Raw genomic sequence first — 27,611 nt, 5'->3', positions numbered from 1 at the left:
AGCTCAAGCTTTGTCAATACGGAAGCTTATGCTAAGGTATCGCAACAGTTTCTGGTTGCTTCTCCTGAATGTTTCCTAGGCAGTGAACATCCCCTTCAAAAACTTTGCACTGTGTAAGCTCTTTCAAATTGTTAAACAAAAATGAAAATGCTATGGTCACTATTTATCATCAAACGCTTCCAAATACTTCCTCTGATCACAGTTCACCTTGAGGAAAACCTACCCGTCAGCCATGCATCACCCTTCCCCAGGGGCCCATGTCTTGGGGTCAGGAGGGCAGCTGGGAGTACCCTTGACCTCAGTGCTTCTTCTGTTCTATGGCACCAGAGCCTTCACTCAGCGATGCGTCTTCCTGTGACATTCCCTCTCCCAGGCTTATTGCTGCCATCATTGAACCCGAGGACCGTAACGCTTGGCTCACAGGCCCCCTGTCCACTGCGCCCCTTGCCATGGCTACTAGGGACCTCAGCAGTGATGGGGATGACCAGCCAACACTAGCCTCCAGTTCCCTGACTGTCTCCATAGCCTTTTCATACAACCCAGAAGCCCATGTGCATGGCCAGACGATGCATCGTAGACCTTCTTAGCACCCAAACTGCTTTCCTGTGAAATCTTGAATTCCAAAATTTCGCCAACCAGGATCTGTCCTTCCACTGTTCAATGTGTCATCATTTTGATCACCGGCCCCCTGATCATGGTTATCTCCTTTTCCACCTAGATTTTCCATAGTTCTCCATTAGACCAGCACCTCATTCATTCATTTCATTCTCTCAACAGATGCTTACTCGGCACCTCCACGTGCCAGGCAGTGCTGCGGCCCTGGACATACCATGGTGCACAGTGTTCCACAGCCCTTGCCACATCAAAGGACCACGGACCTCACACATCTGCGATATATCCACGCATCTACACTGTAGTTTCCTCTTCTGGCATCCAGAGCCTAAAACGTTCTTTCCCATTTATTTTTTACTTTTATTTTTTTGTGGTGTGCGGGCCTCTCACTGTTGTGGCCTCTCCCGTTGCGGAGCACAGGCTCTGGATGCGCAGGCTCAGCGGCCATGGCTCACGGGCCCAGCCGCTCCGCGGCATGTGGGATCTTCCCGGATCGGGGCACGAACCCATGTCCCCTGCATTGGCAGGTGGACTCTCAACCACTGTGCCACCAGGGAAGCCCTTCCCATTTATTTTGAGGCTCAGTTAAAATGATATAATCTCCAAAGAACCTTTTCTTATTCTCCAATCAGAAGTAATTATTGCCTCATCTGGGTCACCACAGTGTATTCCTCTAATATTTATTTCATCTTATCCAAAATATTGTTTCATATGCTAGTCTCTCCCACTAGGTTGTGTGGGACTCTGGGATGGGGACATGTCTTATTCTTCTTGAGTTCCTCTTTCTCACATAACGTAGCAGGTACTCAGTAACTACTGGTTGAAATATTTAGATCGCTGTATATTTAGAATCAGATCTGAGACTTGCCTAAAAATATCTCCACTACCCGTGTCATACTTCCTACTCTAACAATACCAAATGTTTGTAGCTCCTGAGCACCCATCAGGTTCCCCATCCTTATGCTTTTTTTTAAAATTTTATTTATTTTTGGCTGCATTGGCTTTTCATTGCTGTACGCGGGCTTTCTCTACTTGCAGTGAGTGGGAGCTACTCTTTGTTGTGCTGCGCGGGCTTCTCATTGTGGTGGCTTCTCTTGCTGTGGAGCATGGGCTCTAGGCATGCGGGCTTTAGTAGGTGCAGCATGCAGGCTCAGTAGTTGCGGCACGCAGACCCTAGAGCACTCAGGTTTCAGTAGTTGTGGCGAGCGGGCTCAGTAGCTGTGGCTTGTGGGCTCAGTAGTTGTGGCTTACGGGCTCTAGAGCGCAGGCTCAGTAGTTGTGGCGCATGGGCTTAGTTGCTTGGCAGCATGTGGGATCTTCCCGGACCAGGGATCAAACCTGTGTCCCCTGCACTGGCAGGCGGATTCTTAACCACTGCGCCACCAGGGGAAGTCCCCCCCACCATCCTTATGCTTTTGTTTGCATTGCCCCCTCCTGCTAGAATTCTTTCCCCTACTTCTTCATCTAGCTAACTTCTTTGCCTGTTCTCCACGACCCAACTCAGGTATCACCTCATCTTCCTCTTCATTCCCAGGTTGGGTTATGTATCTCTCCTCTGGACATTTACAATATCTTATGCCTATCCTTGTAATTTATGTATTGTATTTTAATGATCATAATATCTGAAATCAGCTGTATAACCTGTGTGTCCCAGTTTCCTTATCTGTCAAATGTAGATAAAACTTGTCATGAAACCTAAAAACGTTGGTACCTGTAAAAGCTTTAGAACAGTACCTGGCACTTAGGAAGTTCTCAGTTAAAGTTATGAATCCATACTGCTACTAATGTGTTTGTCTCCTTCTGTAGGTGAGGGTGTTGGCTTCTTTTGTCTTCACGTCTGAATCTCCAGGATCCACCCTAGTGCCTCTGACACAGCAGGTGCTCAGTGAGAGGTGGCCTGATGATGGGACCATGGTCATGGTCAAGATGGGACTATCTTGGTCAGAAAAGGGATGCAGAGAAGTCAAGCTGTTCCCTATGGGGAACTCTGTAAAAATAAATGGGTAAAAACCTATGGTTGTGAGGGAATAGTTTTTAAAGAACGATTCCTCTGCCATCTCAGAAATAACTAACAAAAAATAAGCAAACAAAACAACAGAATCGAAAGTCATTTCTGATTTGGAAATGGACCTACTTGGCCAAGGTTTATGCTCTCCTCCTTACTTTGATTTGTATCTTTCAGCCCCTTCAGATGTTCTAATTCTGGGCCTCACTCATTCCCACTTCCTTGGGGACCTCACTCCTTCAGCCAGTCCCTTCTCCCCCATATCTGCAACGTCTTTTTCTTTACTGGATTTTCCTCTTTAATATACATGGGTGCCCAAGTCCCTACCACTTACAACAACAAGAACAATGAACAAAACCACCATCCCTTGATCTCCATATCCACCTCCACTCACCGCAGACACTGTCTTACATTTTGACAGTGACCCCTACGTGTGAGAGCTGATGAGCCCTTTCTGTTCTTATTTTAGTGACCTCTCAGTTCAGCGGTATCAGACACTTTCTTTGTTCTTGAAATTCTTTCTTTATTTGATCCCTGGGATATCACTGTCTTCCCACTTCTCTGGCAGCCTTCTGCAGGCCACTCTCCTTGTGGTTCTCAGTGTGGTTTTCATTCCTGGACATCTCCTTTCCTCTCTGCACATTTGTTCTGGCAGCCCCATCCACGCTGGAGGTACCCAGTACTGATTTCCTAATGATTCTCTAGGTGATGATGATGCTCAAGTTGTGTGTTTCTAACTCAGAGTGCTCTGCTGGGCTCCAGACTTGTACATACAGCACCTTCTAGATGTGTCCACTTGCACAGACACTCCTATATCCAGCAGACGCTCAAACTCAAAATATCCAAAATGCAGTTTGCATTTTGCCTCCAATGCCACACTCCTTCGTGAAAGCTGTTCTACTCACACAGTCATCAAAACCATCACAACCAAATGTTGGCTTCATTCTAGGACCTTCCCTCCCACTTCACCCATACAACCATTTTGTTAGAATCTGTGGAATCTCTCTCCTAAGCATCTCTTGCACCTATAACCCTTCGTTGTCATCTTCCCCAGCTCCCATTCACTCTGCCACCATCTTCACACCAGCCCCTACCGCCTCTTCTCTGGCTTTTCCATCTTTTCTCTGGTGAATGCAAGTCTGATCATGTTACGTCCCTGCTCACCATAACTTTCAGGGTCAAGACAAGCCAACTCGGCCCCAGAGCACATTTTAGTGGTCTGACCACTGCCTGCCCTTTTAGCTGCGGCTCTGCTGCTCCCAGGGCACTGGATGTCCTGCCGAATTGTTCCCTCTGGGGTCCTTGGGTTCAGTCCCCACACCTTCACTCACCGATGTTCTCCTCCTATAATGTTTTTCCTTTCCTGGTCTCCCTTCTTCCTCCACCTTCTTCACCTTCCTGCCTCCTGCCTGTCCATCAAAATTTAATTAAAGTTACACTCTCTGGGAAGCACCGTTGTCATCCCAGTCGGGTTTAAATCTGCCCCCCCCCCACCTCCCCTTGGTGCGCTCAGCCACCTCTCTCAATGTCTGTTTTGAGAGGCAGTGCAGTTTGGTGTTAACAGCAATGACTCAGGACAGACAAAAAATGTTTGGGGTCAAACACCAGCGCTGCCACTTCCTCGCTGTGTGACCTTGGCCAGGCAACTTCCACGCCCTGTGCCTTAGTTTCCCCGTAAAGGACAGATGCTAATGGTACTGCCCAGTCCAAAGGGTGGTTAGGAAATTAAGTGAGATGCTCTATGTAAACTCCCTGGAACAGTGCTGGAGTCTGAACAAAGCTGAGCTATTTTTATTGTTATTATAACTACTGATTTACTTTGCTGCTTTCCAAAACAAACAAAGATCTTTGAGGGAAAGAAACCATGCTTGACTTAACTATGTTTCACCTAGCACAGCATCTGGGACATGGTAGGTACTCAGTAAATATTCACTGAATGAATGAAAAAATAAAGAGAGTAAATGAATGAAATACAGCCTTAAAATTTTACCTTTGAAGTATGTTAGCGGGTAACAGCACTCTAACTTTATCCTATATGCGTTTTTACTTGCACATTAAGATGCTGATGGTATCGCATCAACTTAGTGCAACTGACTCACTGTTCTTAGAGTCAAGAATCTCCCACTTCTGACAGAAGGGCGCAATGTCGTTAATTAACAGAAATGTTGTTTTGGAAACCACTATGTAGGCATGACCTGTGATAAAATTCCTTTGAGACACATGTAGAGAAACAAAATTTGAATTCCTACCAGAAAGAGATCAAAAAGCCTTGCAAGTTAAACGGGAAAAAAGAGTAGAGACACTTTCTAAGAGTTCAGGACCCATTAGGTTTGCAGTGACTCATCAGTGGAGGGCAGAGATGGGCCTGCGAGAATTCTCCATCTCTAGCCACTGCCCCGTGGATCCTGCAGAGAAGAGTCTGGAGAAATGTGATAAAAGGGCAGAAAGAAGCCTCAATCATTTTCTTCTCCATGTTCTTCATGAAAGCTCACTTCTTGTATACTTTGAAGAAGTTTTGCTCAAATAAAGAAACGGGCCTTTTTTCACCCCATAAATTCCTTTGAACCTGAATGGAGATGCTATATAATGATGGACATTTGGTATCTCCGCCATTTGGGGGATCTTATAAAAGGTATTTCCACCCTTAGTAATTTTAGAAGGTCTAGAGAACTCCAAGGAGAAGCCAGCCTCTAATCTGTGCCTTGAATATCCCATACTTCTTTACCAAAGGTAAACTATGTGACAGAAAAGAGCTATATGACAAAACAAGACTAGACCTCACCCTCTGTCACAGAGTATTTGTATCATGGAAAGACCTGGAAAACTTGAAAACATCTATGAAGGTTTTTTGTAATTATAAATAAGTGCAATTCTATTCTGCAGGTGCTAAGTAGAAATGTCTGCTCTTTCTAAGTAGAAATGTCTGCTCTTACTTCGTTTGTCTTCTTACAACCCAGGCCTGGGTTTACAAAACATGGGGATAGAAAACAAGGGCAGGGTGAATTTTATAGTAATTTTATAGGAGCTTATAGAATTACTCAGATATGGAATTGTCAATTTTCCTTTTTTGCTATGAGTTATTTCTAAAACACAATCCAACTCTGTGTAAGTCAGAAAACAGTTTGATTCCATTAATTTGCTGTGGAAAGTGAAAATTCCTTATAAATAATTTCAATCCATAATTCATGAAAAGAGTGGATTTCTATTTATTTCTTTTTTATTTCTAAGGCTAGAATATTCTCAGTCTTCCTTTCCATCAGATCTAGTTCACATTAGATCTGTAATGAGCTTTCTTGGGAAGAAGATAATTACAACAACGACTAGACACTGAAATAAATGATTCATGACTGGCTACCTCCTAGCATCATAACAAGCTCCACAGGTTACCATCCCATTTTACAGATTAGGAAGTTGAGATTTAAACAGATTAAGCAATTTACACGAGAACTTGGATTTCAACAGGAGAATGAGAATTCCAAAGTGCGTGCACTTCCGGCCGTATCACAGTCCACCATTTAATAAAAAGAATCCCATAGGATTTCAGCACAAAGACAGTTACCCGAGATTCCAGTTCTCAAAGACCATGTTGCATAATTATAACTACAAAAGGAGAAAAAGATTCCATCAGATATTTCTGGAAAATACCTTCCGGATCTTCCTCCGACTAGACCCAGTATCACAGGCACTTGGGTTAAAGAGCACAGACTAGGAAGAAAGACTCTCTGATGTGGGGAGAGGCACCGAGGAGTTTTCACGGAGCAACAGGCGGGCACAGACTTGCTTCCCCTTCCTGGTCCTGTCTGTTCCTTTGCTGATTCCATCTGGGTCTGAAGAGCCAGGACAGCCTGGTGTGTGCAAATGTTCATCAAACCTGGAAGTCTGTGGACGTAAGTCCCTGAAGCTGCACTATGCCCCAAGGATAAAAGGGCCCCGGTACCATGAGAATCGCCCTTCTCAGCTCCACTGACCCTCTGCCTTCCACGGACAGGGCAGCACTGGCTCTTGCTCAGATTCTGTTAGTTTCTGTGCCCTTGGCGAGATCAACCAGAACTCCAGCCTTTACAGGGTGGGTGGATGTGTGGCCTCTTCTGCAAAGGTGCAGACTCAAAGTTCCACAGCGCCACACAAGGCTGCTCCTTGAACTCCCGCAGGTGTTAGTTCTGACTATTCCTATTTTCCTCTGTGTTGTTACCCTCACTCTCTTATACCTTATTCTTGATATTTACCAATCCTCTGTCTACTCTGAACCCTGTCTCCTTGGACAATAAACACATTCTTCACACCAGTCAGACTGGCCATCATTAAAAAGTCTACAAATAATAAATGCTGGAGAGGGTGTGGAGAAAAGGGAACCCTCCTACGTTACTGGTGGGAATGGAAGTTGGCAGAGTCACCAGGTAGAACGGTATTGAGATTCCCTAAAAAACTTAAAATAGAGTTACTGGATGATCCTGCAATCCCATTCTTGGGCATATAACTCTAATTCAAAAAGTTACACGCATCCCAATGCTCACAGCAGCACTATTTACAACAGGCAAGGCACGGAAGCGACCTAAGTGTCCATGGACAGATGAATGGATAAGGAAAATGTGGTACATGCATACAATGGGATACTACTCAGCCATAAAAAGAATGGAATAATGCCATTTGCAGCAACACGGATGGACTTTCAGATTATCATACTAAGTGAAGTAAGTCAGAGAAAGACAAACATCATATGATGTCACTGATATGTGGAATCTACAAAGATTACACATGTGAACTTATTTACAAAACAGAAATAGACTCACAAACATAGAAAACAAATTTAGGGTTACCAAAGGGGAAAGGCGGGGGCAGGGATAAATGAGGAGTCTGGATTAATATATACGTACTACCATATATAAACTAGGTGAACAACAAGAACCTACTGTAGAGCACAGGGAACCATACTGAATAGTTTGTAATAACCTATAATGGAAGAAAATCTGAAAAGTTATATATATGAGCTGAATCATTTTGCTGTACACTTGAAACGAATACAACATTGTAAATTAGCTACCCTTCAATAAGGAAAAAAATACACATCCTTCTCCCATGTTATCAGGGCAATTTATTCTCCCTCATCCTCCCTGAACAGCACTGTGGGAAGCTCTGTCTGCGTCTGCTTCCCGGTGAGCAGTCTGAGCACAGGAACCTGGATCTTTCTCAAGCTGTGCATCTACCATCTAGCGCTGTTTTCGGAACAAAGGAAGCCATTGATATTTGAAGCCAACGAAATTACACAATCACGGCTAAGATCAGCTCCCAGTGACAAGAGTAGCTAGTGATGAGCGGACAAAGAATTTATACTCACATTTCAGTTCGAGTTTGATAAAATCTGTGTTCCCCAGATTTTCAAGAAACACTCCCCGGGGGATTAATGTTTTGAAGTAGAAAGAGATGTCTGCACTGGTTTCCCCTTGGAAAGTAGAGAAGTGCAGGTAGGATGATGGGTTTGGGAAAGAGGCAGCATTCCAGTAATTCCCTGTGGAAAGAGCAAAGAAAGAAAACAGGGTAATTTACACTTGATCATGGCAGTGATATAAAAGATACCCATTTTCTGAGTTTTAATACATTTCCACTGACAGTAGCCCTTGTTTCTTCTCTGCCTGCTGAGCAACATTGCACAAAATCGCCACAAACACATCTTGACTTTCCAAAAGTTCTATGTGGGTATGTATATAAGATATTTGATTCAGGACTGATAAACTCTGCTAGGAGCAGTGCTGGAGGGGCTCTCAGGAGTGTATGTCAAGTGCAGAAGCCCTGCGGCACGAGGAGCTGAGGAAGCAGGCGGGGTGACCGGCCAGCCACCTCCCACCTCTCCTGTTCCAAACCCCCGAGGCAGCTGCTGTAAAGGGAGAGTCTCCTCCCCAGCCCCTTCCTCTTCCTCCCTGGGGACTCCAGGCCACACTCTGACCTGTGGGTGTTTTGGGGGGTGGGAGTGCTGAGCTGAGCCCTCCTGAGCGCTCACAATCAGCCTCTACCCTTGAACTCATGGGGTAGACACAGTTGTACCCGCCCCCCTCCCTACTCACTGCCTGGTAGTAGCCAGTGGCCCCAGGAGAAAGGCAGTTCACAGGATAAAATAAAAGCACCAAACTGGAGGACTCACATTCCATCAGAACAGATGGACCAAGAATTTAAGATGACACCGAGAGCTTACTCCAGACTTCATCTCCAGGGGAGAAAGTCCTCTAGAACGTGCACATTTCTGAGTACATTTGCCAGCACAGCTAGGGACCAAAATACATGGGTATGCTTTAAAACAGTCATTAAAGCCTTTACCTTTAATACTAAGCCCATGTTAAGGTCACCAGGTGAGGCCCAAGATGGAGTCACTCTTGCTAAGCCCCAGGTCAGCAAAGCAAAACTTAACCGAGTTTCTGTGCTCAGCTCACCCAGAGAAGGCAGGCCCAGGCCACCCAGTCAGCTCTTGCCTGCTCAGCTCAGGGTACCTGACGCTCCAAGCCTTCCCTCTGCTCATGTAAGGGGAGCAGCCCTGCTTCAACCACCAGCACACGCCCGGTGTAACTTCCTTGTCCCTGCTCCCTTTGGTCTGTAAACATCTCTCCTTGTACAGCTCTTCGGAGCTCCTTTCTCTCTGCTAGACTGGAGGCTGCCTGATTCATGAGCTGCTGAATAAAAGCCTACCAGCTCAGTAAACGGCCTGTGGAAAATCTTCTTTTAACATCTAAAATACATGTTTATTTAAAAGTTGATTTTGCCATGTCTCTCCTTCAAAGAACACAATGAATCAACTACATTTACTGTTAGTTTCTATCCACAGTATTTTTTCCTTCCTTTTATGCAAATAATGCACACAGGCAATAAGTTCAACTGCTACTCTTGAACAGAGTTAACTTCGCGTTGGTACTGCTATGCTTATGCCGTAAGTGCAAATTAAATGTATAGTGTTGCTGTACTATGAGATATTAAAGGATCCTCATTTAATTAATTCCATAACATCTTAAGGAAAAACCCAAATGAACTTTTTGGCCAACCCAATATCAGCAGTCAGTCGGTGCAAAATATGTTTGTAAACGTCTCCATTAAGGTAAAACCAGTGGTGGTGGAGCCCACTGTTGAAGGTGTCCCAAAAGTCTTCGTGCAGTTTCAAGCTCTTCTTTAAAACACTGCAATATCATAGCTTTCAGTAGGAGAAAAATAGACTGGTTTCCTCTTGGGAAGAAGGATGTGATACGATATTGGTTAGAAAAATACCTGAAAAGAAAGAATCTTAGCCATGGTTTAAGTTTCTATCACCTGAGCTCTGAGCACTCTTCCCAGCTCAAGATCTGGCTTCAAGTCTGGTGAGAGGAGTTCAGTCACCTCTCCCAGCTGGCTGAAAATGAAGGTCTCTCAAGATAAAAGCTAAAGGTGCTTCCCTGTCACCAATCAGAGTTCTAGGAGGGAATGAAGAGTCCCCAGGGCTGGCAGGATTCAGCTCGTCTAATGGGTGAGAGAGCCTTTTAGCAACCTAGGAGCCAGCAAGGATCAATCCCCAGCCACGTTTCAACCTGAAGGCAAAGCAATTCTGTCTCTTTAGGCTGTATCCCCAGGACACAGATGTAATTAACATCTTAAAGTTTCAATCCAATCACATGCATTCTTACTTTCTGAGGTGGTGATGTATTAACAGAAGGGCAGTTGTCTAAAATGATTCTAGAAAAAAGGAAAGCTAAACGTAAAATATGTCAGTATTTATTTGAGGTCTGGCACTGGTTATTCAGACAGAAATATCCCCAGAGAGGAGAAGGACAGTTCAATCCGTTATTCTCATTTGCTGAAATATCCCTACAGACCACAATTCCATTAGCTCTCATTCTATACTCACTAAGCAACTTTGAATTAATTTGGTCTCTGGAATGAATGTATTCACAGGGAAATTACGCCTTGTACAAACGGTGGTTACCAGCCATCATTCCGGAAATGTCTGGATGACCACATATGACATCTTTGGAGTTGTGTCATGTGGGTTGTCCCCAGTCTCTGGATGAACTGACTAAGTCCAGATTCTTGACCAGCAACAGTGAGGACTCTACCCTGGACCTGACTGATGGCGGCAGCTGAGGTACCTACTCTGGGGAAAGTCAATGAGGCACAAAAGGAGGAGACCAGGAATTCTATTTAGATTTTTAAAAACCTCACCCTTTAAAATATTCACTTTAGTCATACTTGATAATGTACATAATATATGAGTACAGTGGAGCATGGACAGAATTCGTAAGTAAGCTTGTTGGGATGTGAGCTTAAAGGCTTTAATGAGCGGGCGGCGGAATAAGGAAGTTTGGGTGCCGCTGTTCCAGACCCTGATGATCTTCTGTGAGGCCTGTTCTGATGAGTCTGTTGCCCAATCTCCAGGGTTTCTGGTTATAACAAAGTAACATGAGTGCTTTTTCTAGTGCTCATTGCACTTACTGATGCAAGGAGCTTATAGCGTCATTACTGTTTGTTTGGTTTTTTTGTTTGGTTTTTGCGGTACGCGGGCCTCTCACCGTGTGGCCTCTCCCGTTATGGAGCAGAGGCTCCGGACGCGCAGGCTCAGCGGCCACGGCTCACGGGCCCAGACACTCCGCGGCACGTGGGATCTTCCTGGACCGGGGCACGAACCCGCGTCCCCTGCATCGGCAGGCGGACTCTCAACCACTGCGCCACCAGGGAAGCCCCGCTGCTTGTTTATATTGCTCCCAGCTGACCGTAAGCTCCTTGAAAGCTGGGAGAAAACCATTTCATCTCTGCAACCTTTAGCTCCAGAACATATTAAGTACTCAATAAATAATTATTAAATCAATGGATAAATGAAACAGTTGGATAAGTTATATCCAATTCCACTCCATACGCAAAGTCTTCATGGGACAAAATCTACTTTATAGTAACCTGAGTATTAAAGATATTAAATAAATATAAATAAAAGCTAGTGCTGCTTTAGCACCTACTATAACTGGACAACAGCTCCTGCTAGCACCTCATAATTTTCTTAATCCATGACTTAACTCCTATTATTCCCTATAGACCTTATTGAACGATGCCACGCATCTGCAAGACTGATGGGCTTATAACCTTAAGGTTGTTGAAATGGCTGCAATTTGTACTGGCTCTCAAGGTCAGCACTGCAAGGGTCAAGTGACATTAGACGAGCACATTAAGTTGGGAACGAGAGTCGCTGGATGGCAAGCATGGTGCCACAGCAGGTGGCAGGACAGCCAGCGTGTACAGGCAGAGCGGGCAAGGATGGAAACTGAGAGGGAAAGCGCGAAGCAGAACAGAAGTAAACATCTGAGATGGGAGGGGCCCGTCCACAGTAACAGAACGACAAGGCAGGTGGAAAAGGGTGAGGGACCCAGCCCAGGGCAGAGGCAATGGTCAGCAAAGGCTGAGCAAAACAGTTGCGGTGAGGTTGATGGTTCTACCAGCTTGAAAACCAGCTGGTCATGTGAGAAGCTTTTAAAGTACCTTCAGGGCAAGGCCCGGACTCATCTTGGGTGGGCAGAGGAATCAGGGAGGTACCTTCAGCTGGTGCAGGAGAGTAGGGTTGGGCAGCAAACCCGGCCTTGCTGACACCCACCATCACTTCAAACCTCTGTCATTCGTAGGAAATGCAGTATCGTGCATTCATCCAAATTCTTTAACAGGCAAGTACTTTAATCTCACCAGTGATAATTTAGCATGGGATTCTGACTTCAAAATTTCTAAGGATTTTTTTTGATGGGCAGCAATTAATTTTAAGCCTAATTTTAATTTCTAACAACGTATGACATGTACATGGTTTTAAAAGTCAAGTGGTGCTAGAAGGGATATAGAAAAATGCTGTTCCCTGCTCCACCCTCCCCCTAGCAAACCCAATTTCTTAGTGACAATTCTTTTTGTATCCCTGTATTTCTAAAATCTACCTGTGTCGATATTTATTAATATATGCATTTTAAACAGTCTCTACTTTCCCAGATGCCACATGAGAACCGAGCATTTTACAAGCCCACCTCCCTATTTCCTTCCTCCATATTCTCCCCAAATGGCAAAATCACAGATTTGGGGGTATGCTGAAATTCAGTATTTATATTTTTAGGACTATTTAAGTATTGTTCACTAATGAGCCAAGTAGTGAAATCTAATTATATTTTCTTTTTGTGTATAATGTTTTGTTTCTCTAGAATCGAGTTACCTATTTTTTTTTCATTTACATAGTTTTCCTTCTATCTGTCATGAATTCTTTACAAATTCTCCAACACACCTGAAAAGCTCTTCTCAAACATTTCTGACATTCGATACGTCAGGCAACCCAGCAGTCACATTTTTGTGACATCCTGTGACAGGATGGGGGCTCCTGTGATAGCCCTTCGTTCTTCTGCCACTGTCCACGCTGGCTCTTCTCATGGCCTGGGACCGCCTTCTCGCCCTTATTGCAGGGGTTTCCTTCTCTGCCTCTTCAGTGTTAAATCTCCCAATTCCTGGGTCTCTCTGACTTTGGGCTTCTTTCTGGATCTACACCCTCATTTTCATGGAGCACATTCTCAAGTAGCTTCTTGAGAAAAGGGATGTGTGAAGTCAACTTCCTAAATCCCTGCTCTTCTGGAGAGTCATTATCCTGCTTTCACATGTAATTGAGACACTCCAGAAAATTACTTCCCCAGGGAACTTTAAAGGCATTTCTCCACTATCTTCAAGCTCTCAGTGTCGCTGTTGAGAAAGTTAATGCCTTCTGATCACTACGTCGCTCACATAACTGATGGGGTTCAGGACGTGCTACCCCAAAATACGGCACCTTGGGAGACTGAGCATTTCCAGCTGAAGTGATGTGGGGAATGCCAGGTGCAGAAGGACTTTCTGGGCTCCCTCTGAAGCAGGACAGGAAACTCTCATGTGAAGTGCCCCAGAGGAAAGGAGCATCCTCATCTCCAAAGAGAGAGGGGCAGAGAGGCGTCCGAGGAACAGGCCCTGCGAGGTTGCCTCCGCTCGGCTCACACGCTGTCCTGTCTCGACTTTCCGTGACTTTCTACCCTTCACCTAATGGCGCAGCACAACACTGAGGTTTAACCATTTCTCTGGGTCTTCATTTCCTCATGAAGGTTCCTGTACCACGTAAAACTTGAATACATTTGTATGCTTTTTTCCTGTTAATTAAACCCAGCCAGGACCCCTAGAGGATCGAGGAAAAATTTCTTCTCCTGCATTACTCGTATTTTTTCCTCTCTGGAAGCTTTGAGAATCTTTTCCTTTAACTCCCTTAATTGAAAGTGGACTTTGATAGTTTCTCCTGATGCCCTTTCTCAAGCACCTGTTAGTTGTATATTTATCTGTCCTTCTCTTGCCCCTTTGCGTTCCTAATTTTGATCTGTCTTCTTTGTGTTCGACTTCCTGGGACATTCCTCCAGCTTTATTTCCAACACTGCTACTGTCTTTTTATTTCGGCAATCATATTTCAAATCTCCAAGTATTATTTCTTGTTCTCTGACAGTCCTCATTTTTAAAGCAGGCTGTCGTGGGTTTTGCTCAGCTGTGGATGCAGTATCTTACCTGTCCGAGAATGTTCATTTAATTATTGAAACTGTCCTTCTGTCTGTCTTCTGCGTTGTCTCCCTCTCTTCAGAGGCCCCCTTTCCTGCCCCATTGTTAGTTCGGGCTCCCTCCTCACGTTACCTTCAGTGGTTGGTGAGTCTTCCTAGGCACTCACACTGAACGGTGAAGTTCCAGAAAGCTGCCGGGCTGCTCCGTGAGTGTGCGTGTCTGGGAGTGGTGGTGATTTGCTGACCAGTGGGCTTCACCACAACGAGGAGAGCTCCCTGTCCTGTTGAAGGGCCCCCAAGTGTCAGTATCTGTGGCCTTTTATTTTTTAGTCACAGATCATTCAATTTCTTGAGAGAAGGACCCTCCAGTTTCATGAGGTGTATGCATGTGGTGGTCAGTGTTCCGGGATGCTTACATAGATTTCCATGTTTTTGTTCTATTTTAATGAAGGAGTTTCCCCCCCGCACATTCTTTGTTGCCTCCTGTCTGGAGTGTAAACCTCTCACCTCCCACGTGGGTAGAATAGGACAGTCACCAGGGTGTGGGAGGAGGTGAAGTTGGTTCTAACCGATGTTTACACAGACTTTTAACCAATCCTGTTCTGAGCCTCCCCCTCCCCCAGCCTTTGATGACTCCAATTCCTGAACCTTGTGGAATTCCTCAGCTTTCATCTGACCATCAGCAGTCTGGACTTACGGACATTCTTGTACCGTCAGCAAGGAAGCGAGTGAACATGTGATACGCTGAGGTTCCCTCTGGGTGGGGGTGACGATGCGGTGTGGGGCACATAGGGAACACAGCAGGTGAACCCAGGGGGTGGCGCTGGCCTGTCTGTTACTTGGTGAAGCTGCCATGCGCCGGTCCACGTGCAGGCTCCAGAGTCAGACAATCTGGCTCTATCACCCTCGCCCACTGGGCAACTCTGGGCAGATTTCTCATCTTCTTAAATCTCAGTGTCCTCATTGGTAAAACGGAATAACATTGGAATCTCTTTTAAAGATGGTTGGGAATCACAGCACATCATTCATGAAATGTGCTTAGCAGGGCGCTGAGCACAAAATAACTGTTCAACACATGGTATTATCCACCACAAAACGGGGGGCTTCAGTGTCACGTTCAGTCACTGTCCAGGGCTTGGCCAAGGAGCGGGGAGGCTGGGAGAGGAGCTCCCTTCTTTCGACGTGTGACCCGACGCCCTGAGCTCCTCCTGAACCCACTTCTCTGCCGGGGAGGCAGCAAACAGCCCAGGCAGACCCAGCGCTCACCCACAACCCCGGCCCCTCCGGCCGCAGGCGCGTCCCTGACCCGCACCCAGCTGCCTTGTGTCCTGTTCTCCTCTTTCCTCGCTCCTCTGCTCCCTTTTCACTGGCTTTCAAAGCTGTGTGCTCCCACTTTCTTTGTCTCCTTACTGACTTTTAAAAAATGTCCATTCAGGACACACAAATGAGAATTCTCCTTGAGCCCCGGAACTGTGATACAGGGGTTTGTAGAGAAGCCATTACATAACAATCTGATGAAAGGAGTGACTGAGTAGCTAAGAAACTAGAGTTATCCAAACACTATAAACAGGTTCATCTGAACGAAGGTGACCAGAGACACACGATGGGCAGAGACGGGGAGGAGAAGCTGCGGCTGCACCTCGATGTGTCCGCCCCTGCTGTCCTTCCTTCCTCCTCAGAGGGGACACAGGTAATTAGGAAAAGGTGACACAGCACTGGCTGGAAGAGCTGGCACTAGCCTGATGTGGAGAAGACTGCGCGTGGCTCTCCCGGGTGTGGTTTGGTGGGGTGTGTGGCCTGGATGCCAGTGGGTGTTTCCATCCTCTCCCAGACGCAGCAATTTCTCCAGTCACCAAATGGCCCAGCACTGGAATGGCACCGAGAAGCGTATCTATAGCTTCTGGTTAAAGTGGCAAAAGCACTTCCCAATATAAGTACCAGCTCTGAGGAGACTAATTACTCTGAACATTTTTAGTGACCCGAAGGTTAGAAAATTGGAGTATTCTGTGAGTTATGTAATGAGGCTTCTATTGTTTACTATGGCTGGGTGCTATTTACAACAATAAACCAGATGGCTTCATTTGCATGCAGATTTGAGTCTATTTGTAGAGGTGGCTTTATGGGTAGAAAAAAATTATTTCCTTAATTAAACCATTCTGTGCATTCAAGAGAGGTAAACGTAGCTTCGTTCTGCTCTCGGCCTCATTTTATAGGGCGAGCGCAACTCAGAACCAAGGGCTGCAAGTTAAGACCTGCCCTGGACTCAGCCATTCCCTCTGCAGTGTTTCATCCTCTCCAGCATGCAGTTTCCATGGCTACAACCAAAAGGGGTGATATTATAACCTTGTGAGAGGAGTCAACAGTATAAAGTTTTCACTCTGTGTCTGTGACTTGGTTCCTTTGGGCAAGAATGGGGATGGGGTCCCACACAGAAGAAGAATATGACACTAACAATGAAATATCACAAAAAGAAATTAAGGAAAAGATCCCATTTACCATCATATCAAAAAGAATAAAATACCTAGGAGTAAACCTACCTAAGGAGGCAAAAGGCCTGTACTCTGAAAACTATAGGACGCTGATGAAAGAAACTGAAGACCACACAAACAGATGGAAAGATATACTGTGTTCTTGGATTGGAAGAATCAATACTGTTAAAATGACCATACTACCCAGGGCAATCTATAGATTCAATGCAATCCCTTTCAAATTACCAATGGCATTTTTCACAGAGCTGGAACAAAAATTTTTCTAATCTGTATGGAAACACAAAATACCCCAAATAGCCAAAACAATCTTGAGAAAGAAGAATGGAGCTGGAGGAATCATGCTCCCTGACTTCACACTATACTGCAAAGCTACCGTCATCGAAACAGTGTGATAGTGGCACAAAAACAGACACATAGATCAATGGAACAGAATAAAGAGCCCAGAAATAAATCTGTACACTTATGGTCAATTAATCTATGACAAACAAGGTAAGAATATATAATGGAGAAAAGACAGTCTCTTCAACAAGTGGTGCTAGGATAACTGGACAGCTACATGTAAAAGAGTGAAATTAGAACATTCTCTAACACCATGTATAAAAATAAACTCAAAATGGATTAAAGACCTAAATGTAATACTGAATACAAATATACAAACAGCTTATGTTGCTCATATAAAAAACAACAAACAACCCAAGCAAAATATGGGCAGGAGACCCAAATAGACATTTCTCCAAAGAAGACATACAGATGGCCAACAGGCACATGAAAAGATGCTCAATGCTGCTAATTATTAGAGAAATGCAAGTCAAAACTACAATGAGGTACCACTTCACAGTGGTCAGAATGGCCATCATCCAAAAGTCTACAAATAATAAATTCTGGAGAGGATATGGAGAAAAGGGAACTCTCCTACACTGTTGGGGGGAATGTACATTGGTGCAGCCACTATGGAGAAGAGTATGGAGGTTCCTTAAAAAATAGAGTTACCGTATGATCCTGCAATCCCCTCTTGGACATATATTTGGAGAGACGAAAATTCTAATTTGAAAAGATACACACACCCCAATGTTCACTGCAGCACTATTTACAACAGTCAATACACAGAAGCAACCAAAGTGTCCATCCACAGATGAATGGATAAAGAAGATGTGGTATATATACAATGGAGTATTACACAGCCATAAAGAAGAATGAAATAATGAAATTTGCAGTAACATGGATGGACCTAGAGATTATCATACTAAGTGAAGTAAGTCAGGCAAAAAAAAGGACAAATATCATATGATATTGCTTATATGTGGAATCTAAAATAAAACTTATTTACAAAACAGAAATAGACCCACAGACACAGAAAATAAACTTATGGTTACCAAAGAGGAAAGCCAGGGGGAGGGATAAATTAGGTGTTTGAGGTTAACAGAGACACACTACTATATATAAAATAGATAAACAGCAGGGACCTACTGTATAGCACAGGGAACTATACTCAATAATTTGTAATAACCTATAATGGCAAAGAATCTGATATATATATGAGTTACTTTGCTGTATTCCTGAATCATTGTAAATCAACTATACCTCAATTTAAAAAAGTTTAAAAAGAATATGATGGTGAAACCCCAAAGGTCATGATGCTCACTTGGGGAGCTTCCTGCACTGCTGTGAGCTGACCGATAGCTAGACTGGGTATGTGTGTGGTAAAACTGAATTGTTCTCAATCAGTCATGAAAACTCACATATCAAATCCATTAATGGTACATTTAAACGTAACGGTACAGGGACTTTCCTGGTGGCACAGTGGTTAAGACTCTGTGCTCCCAATGCAAGGGGCCCAGGTTTGATCCCTGGCCAGGAACTAGATCCCACATGCATGCCACAACTAAGAGTTCACATGCCACAACTAAAGAGCCCATGCCTCAACTAAGGAGCCCGTGAGCTGCAACTAAAGAGCCCACCTGCTGCAACGAAAGGAGCCCATGTGCCACAACTAAGGAGCAGGTGAGCCACAACTAGGGAGCCCACCTGTCACAACTAAGACCCAGCGCAACCAAATAAATAAATAAATAATTAAAAAAAAATGTAACGGTACTTAAGAGGTCATTCTATTTCCGTTTTTTTTTCCCAGTACACGGGCCTCTCACTGTTGTGGCCTCTCCCGTTGCGGAGCACAGGCTCTGGACGCACAGGCTCAGTGGCTATGGCTCACGGGCCTAGCCGCTCCGCGGCATGTGGGATCTTCCCGGACCGGGGCACGAACCCGTGTCCCCTGCATCAGCAGGCGGACTCTCAATCACTGCGCCACCAGGGAAGCCCTCTACTTCCTTTTGAATGCTTGAAACAGCTGTGTGTGCTCGGATGTTTGGAGGTGGGGAGCAGGTCTAAGTTCTCTTGTAAAGCTCTTCAGGGTCTCTACCTTAGATCCCTAAATCTCCTCAAACTTTCCTTACTGGGTCTACGGGTTATTCCTGAATCATCCTAAGTATACTGAGGTTCAAATTAAAAATTAATAACCAGAACTGGAGAGATGAATAACTAAGTATGTGTGTAATGGAAGCATGTGGGCTTCCTGCTCTTGGGTAAACCCCGAAGTTTTCTGTGTGATTGATTCCAAAGAATGAGGGAATAGCAAGACTTAATCTCTCATATTCCTGTGAGTAAGGGATTGCAGGAAGATCTATTTGATTTAGCAAAAATAAAACTTTGTAGATCAAATTTATATCCACTACATTCAGGTTGGTATGGAAAATATTTAACATGTACTGTATGTAGTACACTGAAATGGCCATGAGAGGGTGACTCTGCAGATTGCCCACCTTTTAAAGCCTTGTGTGTCCCCGGCATGAATCCTCTGCCTTTCTTTCTTTTCCTGAATGATTTCCTATGCTTCATCATTTTAAGTACTAACCTTAGGTCAATGATTCTCAAATTTATGCATACGGGTAGATCTCTAGTGTGAGGTTAAGATTAACATATGCATTTCTTACTAGACAACTTTACCTTGATTTACAAGTACCTCAAACTCTAAATGACTGAAAGTGAACACGTATTTCTTCCAAATTAACTCAACTTGCAGTATTCTCCACTTTGGAACTGTTTCTACTTTGCCACCTAAGCCAGAAACATGGGAGTCATTGCTGGGTATGCAATCCACCCCCGAGGCCTGGTAATGGCCCCTCTGAAATATCCTGCGGTGTGTTCCTCCTCTCTACTCTTTCCGCTGCCTTGGTTCGACTGTCATCTCTGCCTGAATCCTGCACTAATTTTTGGTTCTGCTTCCAGTGTTGGGATCTCATATCCATTCTTTACAAAGCCAACAGTGAAATCTCTCTAAAGCACAACTGACTGTGTCACTCTCGTGAGCAAAACCCCTAATGGTTCCAAATGCCTCCGGAATGCAGTGCAAGCTCCCTGATGTGGCGTATGAACCCAGTTTCTCCAGCCTCTTTTCTCCCTACCCCGTGCCTTAGAATGTAAGCTCAGCCACATGCAGCTGCCCAGTTTCCATGGGCCGCAGGGCTGGTATGGACTCATCTTTATTTGCATAGTTTCCTCCTTTTGGATTATCCTTTCTCCATCTGTTCCTCTCCCATCCTCCCAACTCACCCACTGCATCTGGCCTGACTCCTTCTCGTCCTTTAAGGCTCAGTTCAGGTGTCCCCTCCCCAGGTGGGTGCAATGCACTTTCCCTGAGCTCCTGTGACATCTTGAATCTATCGTTGTGCCCAACTTAAAGTATTATTATAATTACTTTCCTATGTTCCCCTCCTCTGCTAGGCTGTGAATTTCAGAGAGCAGAGATCATATTTTCTATTTCTTTCTCCCTGTAGTATGCAGCCTGACACACAGAGGTGATCAATATGTGTTTCTTAAGTGAAAAAATGTTTTTCTAAAAATAATTTGCAGCACTGATAATCCCACTACCAGTTATTACCATTTCTTGATGTGACCATCTGCAAAGCCGACCTTCTACAGTTTCAGAATTGGAGTTATTTAGCCCACAGGGACAGAAGCTTTTCTAGGTTTGGCATTATTTATTTGGATGTCTAGGCACATTCAGTATTTCCCTTCTTGGAGATCTGATGTGCACAGAGGTCACTTCTGCCTTTACTAGGTCTCCCTTTGCTGTCCACCTCCTCATACCTTTTTCTCTCTTGGTATAATTTTAATTCATGGTCTAATACCATTAAGCTCCATTTCATGGTCCGCCCTGCTGTCATGAAGGATGGTCCTGGCAGGATGGTAAAGGCGGCTGTGTGCGTAGGCACCTTCGGGCACTGTGCAGAGAAGGAGGCTATAACGAGAGTGGCCCTTCCGTATTGATAAACTACAAAACCCCCAGAACCCCACAGCCATAGGAAAACAGATTTTGTATCTAATCCATTAGGTGAGTAAAATGTGGAAAAAAGCTGCCCATCTCAGCAGAATGGTAGATGTGAACATCGTAAACTGCGCTACCCGGCAGACTAATGGATTGCTACGATCTGTACAATTATGCTACACAAATCAGTTTCTTGTTGGTGCTTCTTTTCATTACAGGAAATAAAAAGATTCACATGTCCTATTCATCGATAACTGTCATTTTCCTATTGAAAACTGCCACGGTTCTCGTGTCTTCAGGAATGGGATCAGTAAAGCAACCACACAACCCACGATGCAAAGTGAAGGACATGAGCAAAGGAATGTCAGCTTTTGACACCTGTTCTGTAACTATATATAAATAAGCCTGTTTGTAAATTAGAGAAATAGCTCCTTGATCACAAGATCGTGGTAACGAGGTAAAGCGACAGTGGCATGCAGAAGCATTATGAAACACCAAAGAACCATAAAGAGGCAAAAAAATTCCTTTGTGCCTCTATTTAGTAATAGTGATAGAAAACGAACATGCATTTCTATGTATGTAGGAGCCAGATAATTGGTTTGGATTTATACATAACACGCTGCAGTTTCTTGCCAATGCATAAAACAAAACTATAAGATAAAACCCGGGAAGAAAGGAGCACAGTTGAAAGAAAGCCTGAAAACAAATCCCATTCAGTGGCTAAGTGAAAGTAATTTCTAATATGAACGTGAATAGTGCATCAAAGCTGAAATAAGCATTCAAACACTAAGGATACAAAGAACACAACTGAGAACACGATTCACTTTGTGACTGTGATTCTTTGTTGTTGTTTTCGTAGTGTGAGGCTGGGGCGTGTAGACACTGAGCTTTGGTCTGATCACCGGGGTAACGATTGCAAAGTGGAATTCAAGCTGATTGTAGAGGACGCACATTGGTCTGTGATTACGTAAGACTACAGGAGTTTTAGAACTTTGTGTCACACAGTTAGATAATAAAGTGAGTGCAATGGCATCCAATATGTTGATTTAGAACAGTGTTAATTTCAAAGGAATCTGGGAATTTGTATGAGGGCAGGATGGGCGGCCTGAGTGGTGACCAGATGCCGAAGTGGCTTGCAGGGTGAATAGCGGGATCGCCAGCAGATGCTGCTGAGCGTGTGGTTATCACACCCCGAGGGCACGTGCCAACTGCACCGAGGGTCCAACGGGGCCGCAGCATAGAAGGTTTCCACTGAATGCAGAGGTACTGCTGCAGTCCTACATGGCAGAACCTCACTCCACATTTATTGAGCAAAATGTGGTACAAAAGTACACTCCCGGATGATGAAATACTAAAGAAGTCGTTACAATGAAATTCGGTATGACATGACACTCTACGATCAGACTTACACTTTCTACTTCGAAACGTCCAGTTGCAACATGGAGGTTTTGGTCTCACTCTTGTTTTTGAGGTTATTGAGAGCAATGGGAAGGCTGTCTGCCCAGAATCGAGCTGCTTGGGAATCTCAATATTTAAAAAAGTGAATTTAGGTGATAACACAAAGCAGGAGTTAAAGTTTGAACTGCCACCGGCTGGTGCTGTAGGTTAAGCTAATTTGAAACTGAGTAGATGGTGCCGTAACCTGGGGTTTGAAAGCAATTATTTCCAACAGCCTGGCAGCCACCCAGAGCACAGCAGCTTTGAAACATGCTGCATTCTGACCTTTTCTCCGTCTTGGGCTCCGGAGAAAAAACGGAGGTTTTAAAAATCAGATTGGAAGGTGCACAAACAGAGCGCTGAATGGATTCTGATGGAACCAATCTCACATTTCACCTTTCCAAACTTTATGGGAAGTTTACGGGGATTTATTGTTTCAAGAACAGAAGGACATTTTCCCTACAGATGCAGGGGAATCAAGTTCAAGTACATTTAGTATTGGAGGATGCTTGCTTTATCGCTGTCTAATTAACCAACTAACTAACAGTGATGCTGCAAAACTTTTTTTTACGGTGAATTCTCTCTGGCCACAGGCAAACTTTTCTTCACTAATACTTATTCTGTTAAGATTCTGGACTTCATAGTTATTAATACTTATTAATAGTTAACTTTATAGAGTTATTAATAATTGTTAGTAGTAGCTAAAATCTATCAAACCATGTTCCAAGCAATGTTTCAGTACAGGCATTATCTCAGTCTTCACAACATCACTTGAAGTGCTAGCATTAGCTCCATTTTTCCTATGAGGAAACTGAGGCACAGAAATTTTAACGTGAACACTCAGAGTTTCATTATAAACCCACGTCTAATTTTAAATGGAGTATAATCTATAATCTATAAAATAATGAATCACTACGTTGTACACCTGAAACTAATAATACTACAAATCTACTTCAATTAAAAAAGCAAAATTCAGGTCTCATGGTTTCAATACCAATGCTCTTTCCACAAAAAATGCTGTCCCTCTTTTCTATAAAGCACTTCCCTCTCACTCCCCTACAGCCCTCAGCTTTTCCTATAAATAGAGATTAACCCTCAAAACATTTCTATGGGATTTTGTACTGGCTCCCTTGCATCTGAAGGGAGCCTGAAGATGCTAGTATTCCCATCTTCAAATTTCAGCTGAAGGAGATTCAGAGGAGAGTCTTCTGTAAGGTTCAGGTAGTCTGGGGAGAAGACAGCCATGTTCTGCCTCATATCTCTATTGAGAACCTGCTGTTTGTCACGCACAGCTCTAGACTTCATGGGAGATCAACATCCAGGGACCTCTTAATTGTGTCTCTCCAACATCATCCTGTTCTACTCTCTCCTTTGCTCACTAGGCTCCGGCCACACCAGTCTTCTTTCTCTTCTTCAAAATACCAGGCTTTTTCCAATCTCTGACCTATTTCTTCTCCCTGGAATGCTTCCTGATATTCTCACTACTCAGCAGTCAGTCACCTCCTCAGAGCCAATGTCATCTTTTCAAAGAAATGGAAAATCCGCACTCAAGGGATCCTGAGTCATTCCCGCTGGATTTCATTTTCATAGCATGTATCACTATCTAATACATCTATTTATACATTAAGTTTACTTATTTATTGACTGTCTTTCCTCAACTAGGATATAAAGTCCGTGAATGCAAGTGCTTTGCCTGCTTTGTTATCTGTTGTGTTTCTGGCACTTAGACCTTGCTTGGCACATAGAAGGTGCTCAATAAACATTGTAGAATGAATGAGACATACAGCCTTGGGCCCACCAGTTTGGGAACTGTGGGTCACGTAGTCTAACAGCCAAGGAAGGCTTCAAAAGATCAACGTCTACCCGGAGATGGAGTTGCTATTTGCCTAAATCAAGCCTTGTTATTATATTAGAGATGTGATGAGCTCAGTAATATTTATTGAAGTTATTTAGAAAGAGTAGCTTAAAAATGATTTCATATGACAAAATGCTAACGGTATTTTAATTTATTCTTTATATACCTTGTCAAAGTATTTATGATTTTTTTTCAAGTGACTTTGAGCTGAGTTTACATAATTTCTGGTTGCATGTGACACACTGAGAGAAGATTCATAGCACTGAGGTGGAATGGTCACGTGAGAGAGGCCAGCTGTTCTGAATTGGCTGCAATGGTTCAGCTTCCTAATGTTGTACACTCATGAAGGACTTGTCTGAAAATTCTCCATGTCAGCTAACACTGCATTAGATCACGTGCGAAGGGTCCAATGTTCCCATATGAAGTGAAGTTTGTGCTGTAATCCTTCACAAAGACACTTATCATGCTTAAAAATTGAGCTTTAGTTTGCAACCCTGTACCCATTTCCTGGAGCGTGGATTTGGCTGGGAGAAGGCATTCTCCAGCTCTGATATCTCCAAGTAGCTTTATATTAAAGGAAAGTCGGGTGCTGGGCCAGACTCATCCAATGCTTCTGCCCAGGCTCAGAGGCTCTCCTCTTCCCTCAGGGTGGCTAATGAATATATCAGTCCTATTAAGTGATATTAAGATCCTGGTCTTTCCCAGCAGGGAAAACTCTTTTCCTCATCGAGTAAGGTTTCTGCCCCAATGCCTCATGAAGATACGTTCTTCTAAGTTTTGCTTGCCTTCCTTGCACAGGCTCCTGTAGAAACGGGGAGGATCACCCCATTTGAGAGACTTCAGGAAGGTCAGAAGGTGATGTTTGGTTTGGGGCTGCTTTGCCTCTTGTAACCCTGATCCCCCTCGTGTGTCCCCACCTTCACCTCTACCAATCCTGCTCTCAGCTACGTATCAACCCAACCTCCATAACATGGTGGCTGCTAACGGCTTAACAATTACTCATCCCAGTTTTTTTTTTTAATAAGGGATTCTTGAAGATTGAAATGCCTTTAAGATCCAAACTAGCTAATCTCTAATGGTATGATTTCAAGTATCACACAGGGTGGGGATAAATATTTCAATATCTATGGTCCATGTTTATACCTATAATAATTATCTAGTAGTTACCTTGCAGCTATGATCTATGTTTCACTGCCAGCACACACGCACATACCCTCGGAAAAACATTCAGCTTAAGAATCTTGACAAATGAGGGGAAAACGTTAGAATAACAAAGTGGACCATAAACGATTCTAATTTTCTTCACTAACGAGAATCGAGTAAAAACTTCCAAAGTTCACATGTGACAATGAATTTGGACGTCAATACTTTACAGTAGAAAAAAGGTCAATTTTTATACTTGAGAAAAATGAGGTTTACACTGAAAAGTGCTTAATAAAAATAACACTGTGGACAAAACTCACCACACTCAAGGAAAAAAGGTTAAATTATTTCATGACTTTTAACACTAAACTTCAAAATATCTTTCTTCTTGAAGAAAATACATGGGAAAATTTCCTTCTGCTCCATTTCACATGCTTGAAAAACCACAAGGCATCCCACTGTGTATTAATCAGAAAACTCAGGGCAGGAAGGGAGAAAATTTTCACAGAAATAATTTGGGAGGTGAGAGACTAGACCTGATTAGTTTTCACAAGGTATCACAATTCTGTTAAGGATTATTTCCCTTGAGTGACATGTAGAGTTCCCTCTAGATGATTTTTCCCAGGTGGTGCTCTTCTCTCGTATTTCAATCTGATGTGCATTCTTTTATAATCAACAGCTCACAAAGCTTAGTGTGCATTGGAATAATCTGCAGGGCTTGCTAAAAATGCAGCTTTCCGAGCCTTAATCTCAGCGATTTGGAATCACTCAGGCCTGGGTCCAGGATCCTGCCCTTCTAATCAGCACCTCAGCTGCCTCTGATGCAGGCAATCTTTTCTATAGAAGCTCTGGAAACACGGTTTTGGAGTCTACGCAATGACACCTTCTTAGAAGCCTGGCTACTTTTGAACTACTATTATTTCGAACTTTGTGAAGGGCAGACATGCCATTCATTCTCGCTCTTGGTGCAGCCGGATCAGGACATGAGGACAGTTTGCCAAGGAATCACCCTCGCTCCTGATTTAGGCTTCGACGAGCCAGAACAGCTTGGAAGCCACACACATGCTGAGAGTGCAGGTCCATCCGCTTTGATGCACAAGCATGTTGCTTCCTTCGCCAGAGATCGTCACACTGAGACCCAGACTGGGCTGCTCTGTGGGTCTCTGGGGGAAACAGGACTTTGGCTTCAGTCCACAACCTAGCAGGAGGAAGCTCAGAGACTGGGCACCCAGCCCTCACCTTTCAGTTCTCTGCTTGTTTACTTGAGTTCATTTGACTCTTGGGACATCATTCGCTCTGGTTTCTTCCCACAACTTTACTCCCGGTCAATTCATTGCTTCTCCTGCCTCCAAACATCTCTTACATACTTGTCCTCCCCAGGTTGCAGTCAGGCCGCTCCGCTCTTCTCTCTCTAGCCTGCCTCTCCGTGTGACCCCCCCCACCCTGTCCTCCCACCGATAACCGCCATCCGTGTCTCAGCACAGACTCTAATCAGAGTTCCAGAGCTAAGCGCCAAAAGCCCAGCAGGACATGCCCATCTTTTCAGATTTCCTACCAGAAGCTTAAAAGAGCAAGTATAAAACCAAACTCACTGCCCTCACCCACCGATGGGCCCCTCTGTGGTCTTCACCTCAAGGATCACTATGCTGGGAGTGTCCTGCTTTTAGGAAGCTTCGGGGTCCATCCTGAGCCACAGTTCCCATGCCCACGCAAAACCAGATGCCAAATTCTGTCAATCCCACGCCCGAGGTGTCTCCCCAGTCACCTCCTGCTCTCCCTTCCCCTGGCCCTTGTCTCCCCGGCTCGCCTCCCTCCCGCTCTGAGTCATCCTCCAGGGGGCCAGCAGGACCGCTTTCTGAATACAGGCTGAATTAGAAACACGTGTCACAGATCCTGCCAGCAGACTCAACCCCTCCGTCTGTGATGACGTTTTACTTTTGTTTCCCTTCTTTTCTTCTTAGTCTTAGTTAACCAAGATGCTATGATTGGTAGAGATAAGGATGATAACATATAATAGCTAATATTTATTGATACTTTACTGTATGCGTCATCCACTGTGCTAGGCGCTTAACATGCATGATTCCACTCGAGTTTCACAAAACCCTAAAAAACAGGTGCTGCTATTATTCCCCTTCGCAGATGAGGCAGTGGAGACTCAGAAATTAAATAACTTGCTCAAGTTCATGTGGGTAGTAAGACGGGCTTCAGAGTAAGTCTGTCTGAA

At 44.2% G+C, this 27,611-nt stretch overlaps 1 protein-coding gene across 1 annotated transcript in view; it reads right to left on the bottom strand.

Annotated features, from left to right (window-relative positions):
- The window catches only part of CNTNAP2 (contactin associated protein 2), a 982,287-nt gene that overhangs the window by 254,770 nt on the left and 699,906 nt on the right, over positions 1-27,611 (bottom strand). Inside the window, exon 10 of the mRNA XM_073809473.1 lies at positions 7,953-8,123. Within this exon, the coding sequence (XP_073665574.1) occupies positions 7,953-8,123 (171 nt within the window). The remainder of the gene's footprint in view (positions 1-7,952; positions 8,124-27,611) is intronic.

Source organism: Tursiops truncatus, chromosome 9, assembly GCF_011762595.2.
Source record: "Tursiops truncatus isolate mTurTru1 chromosome 9, mTurTru1.mat.Y, whole genome shotgun sequence".
NCBI lineage: Eukaryota > Metazoa > Chordata > Mammalia > Artiodactyla > Delphinidae > Tursiops > Tursiops truncatus.
Note: the sequence above shows the minus strand (reverse complement) of the source record. Positions and strands in the feature narration are given on the sequence as shown.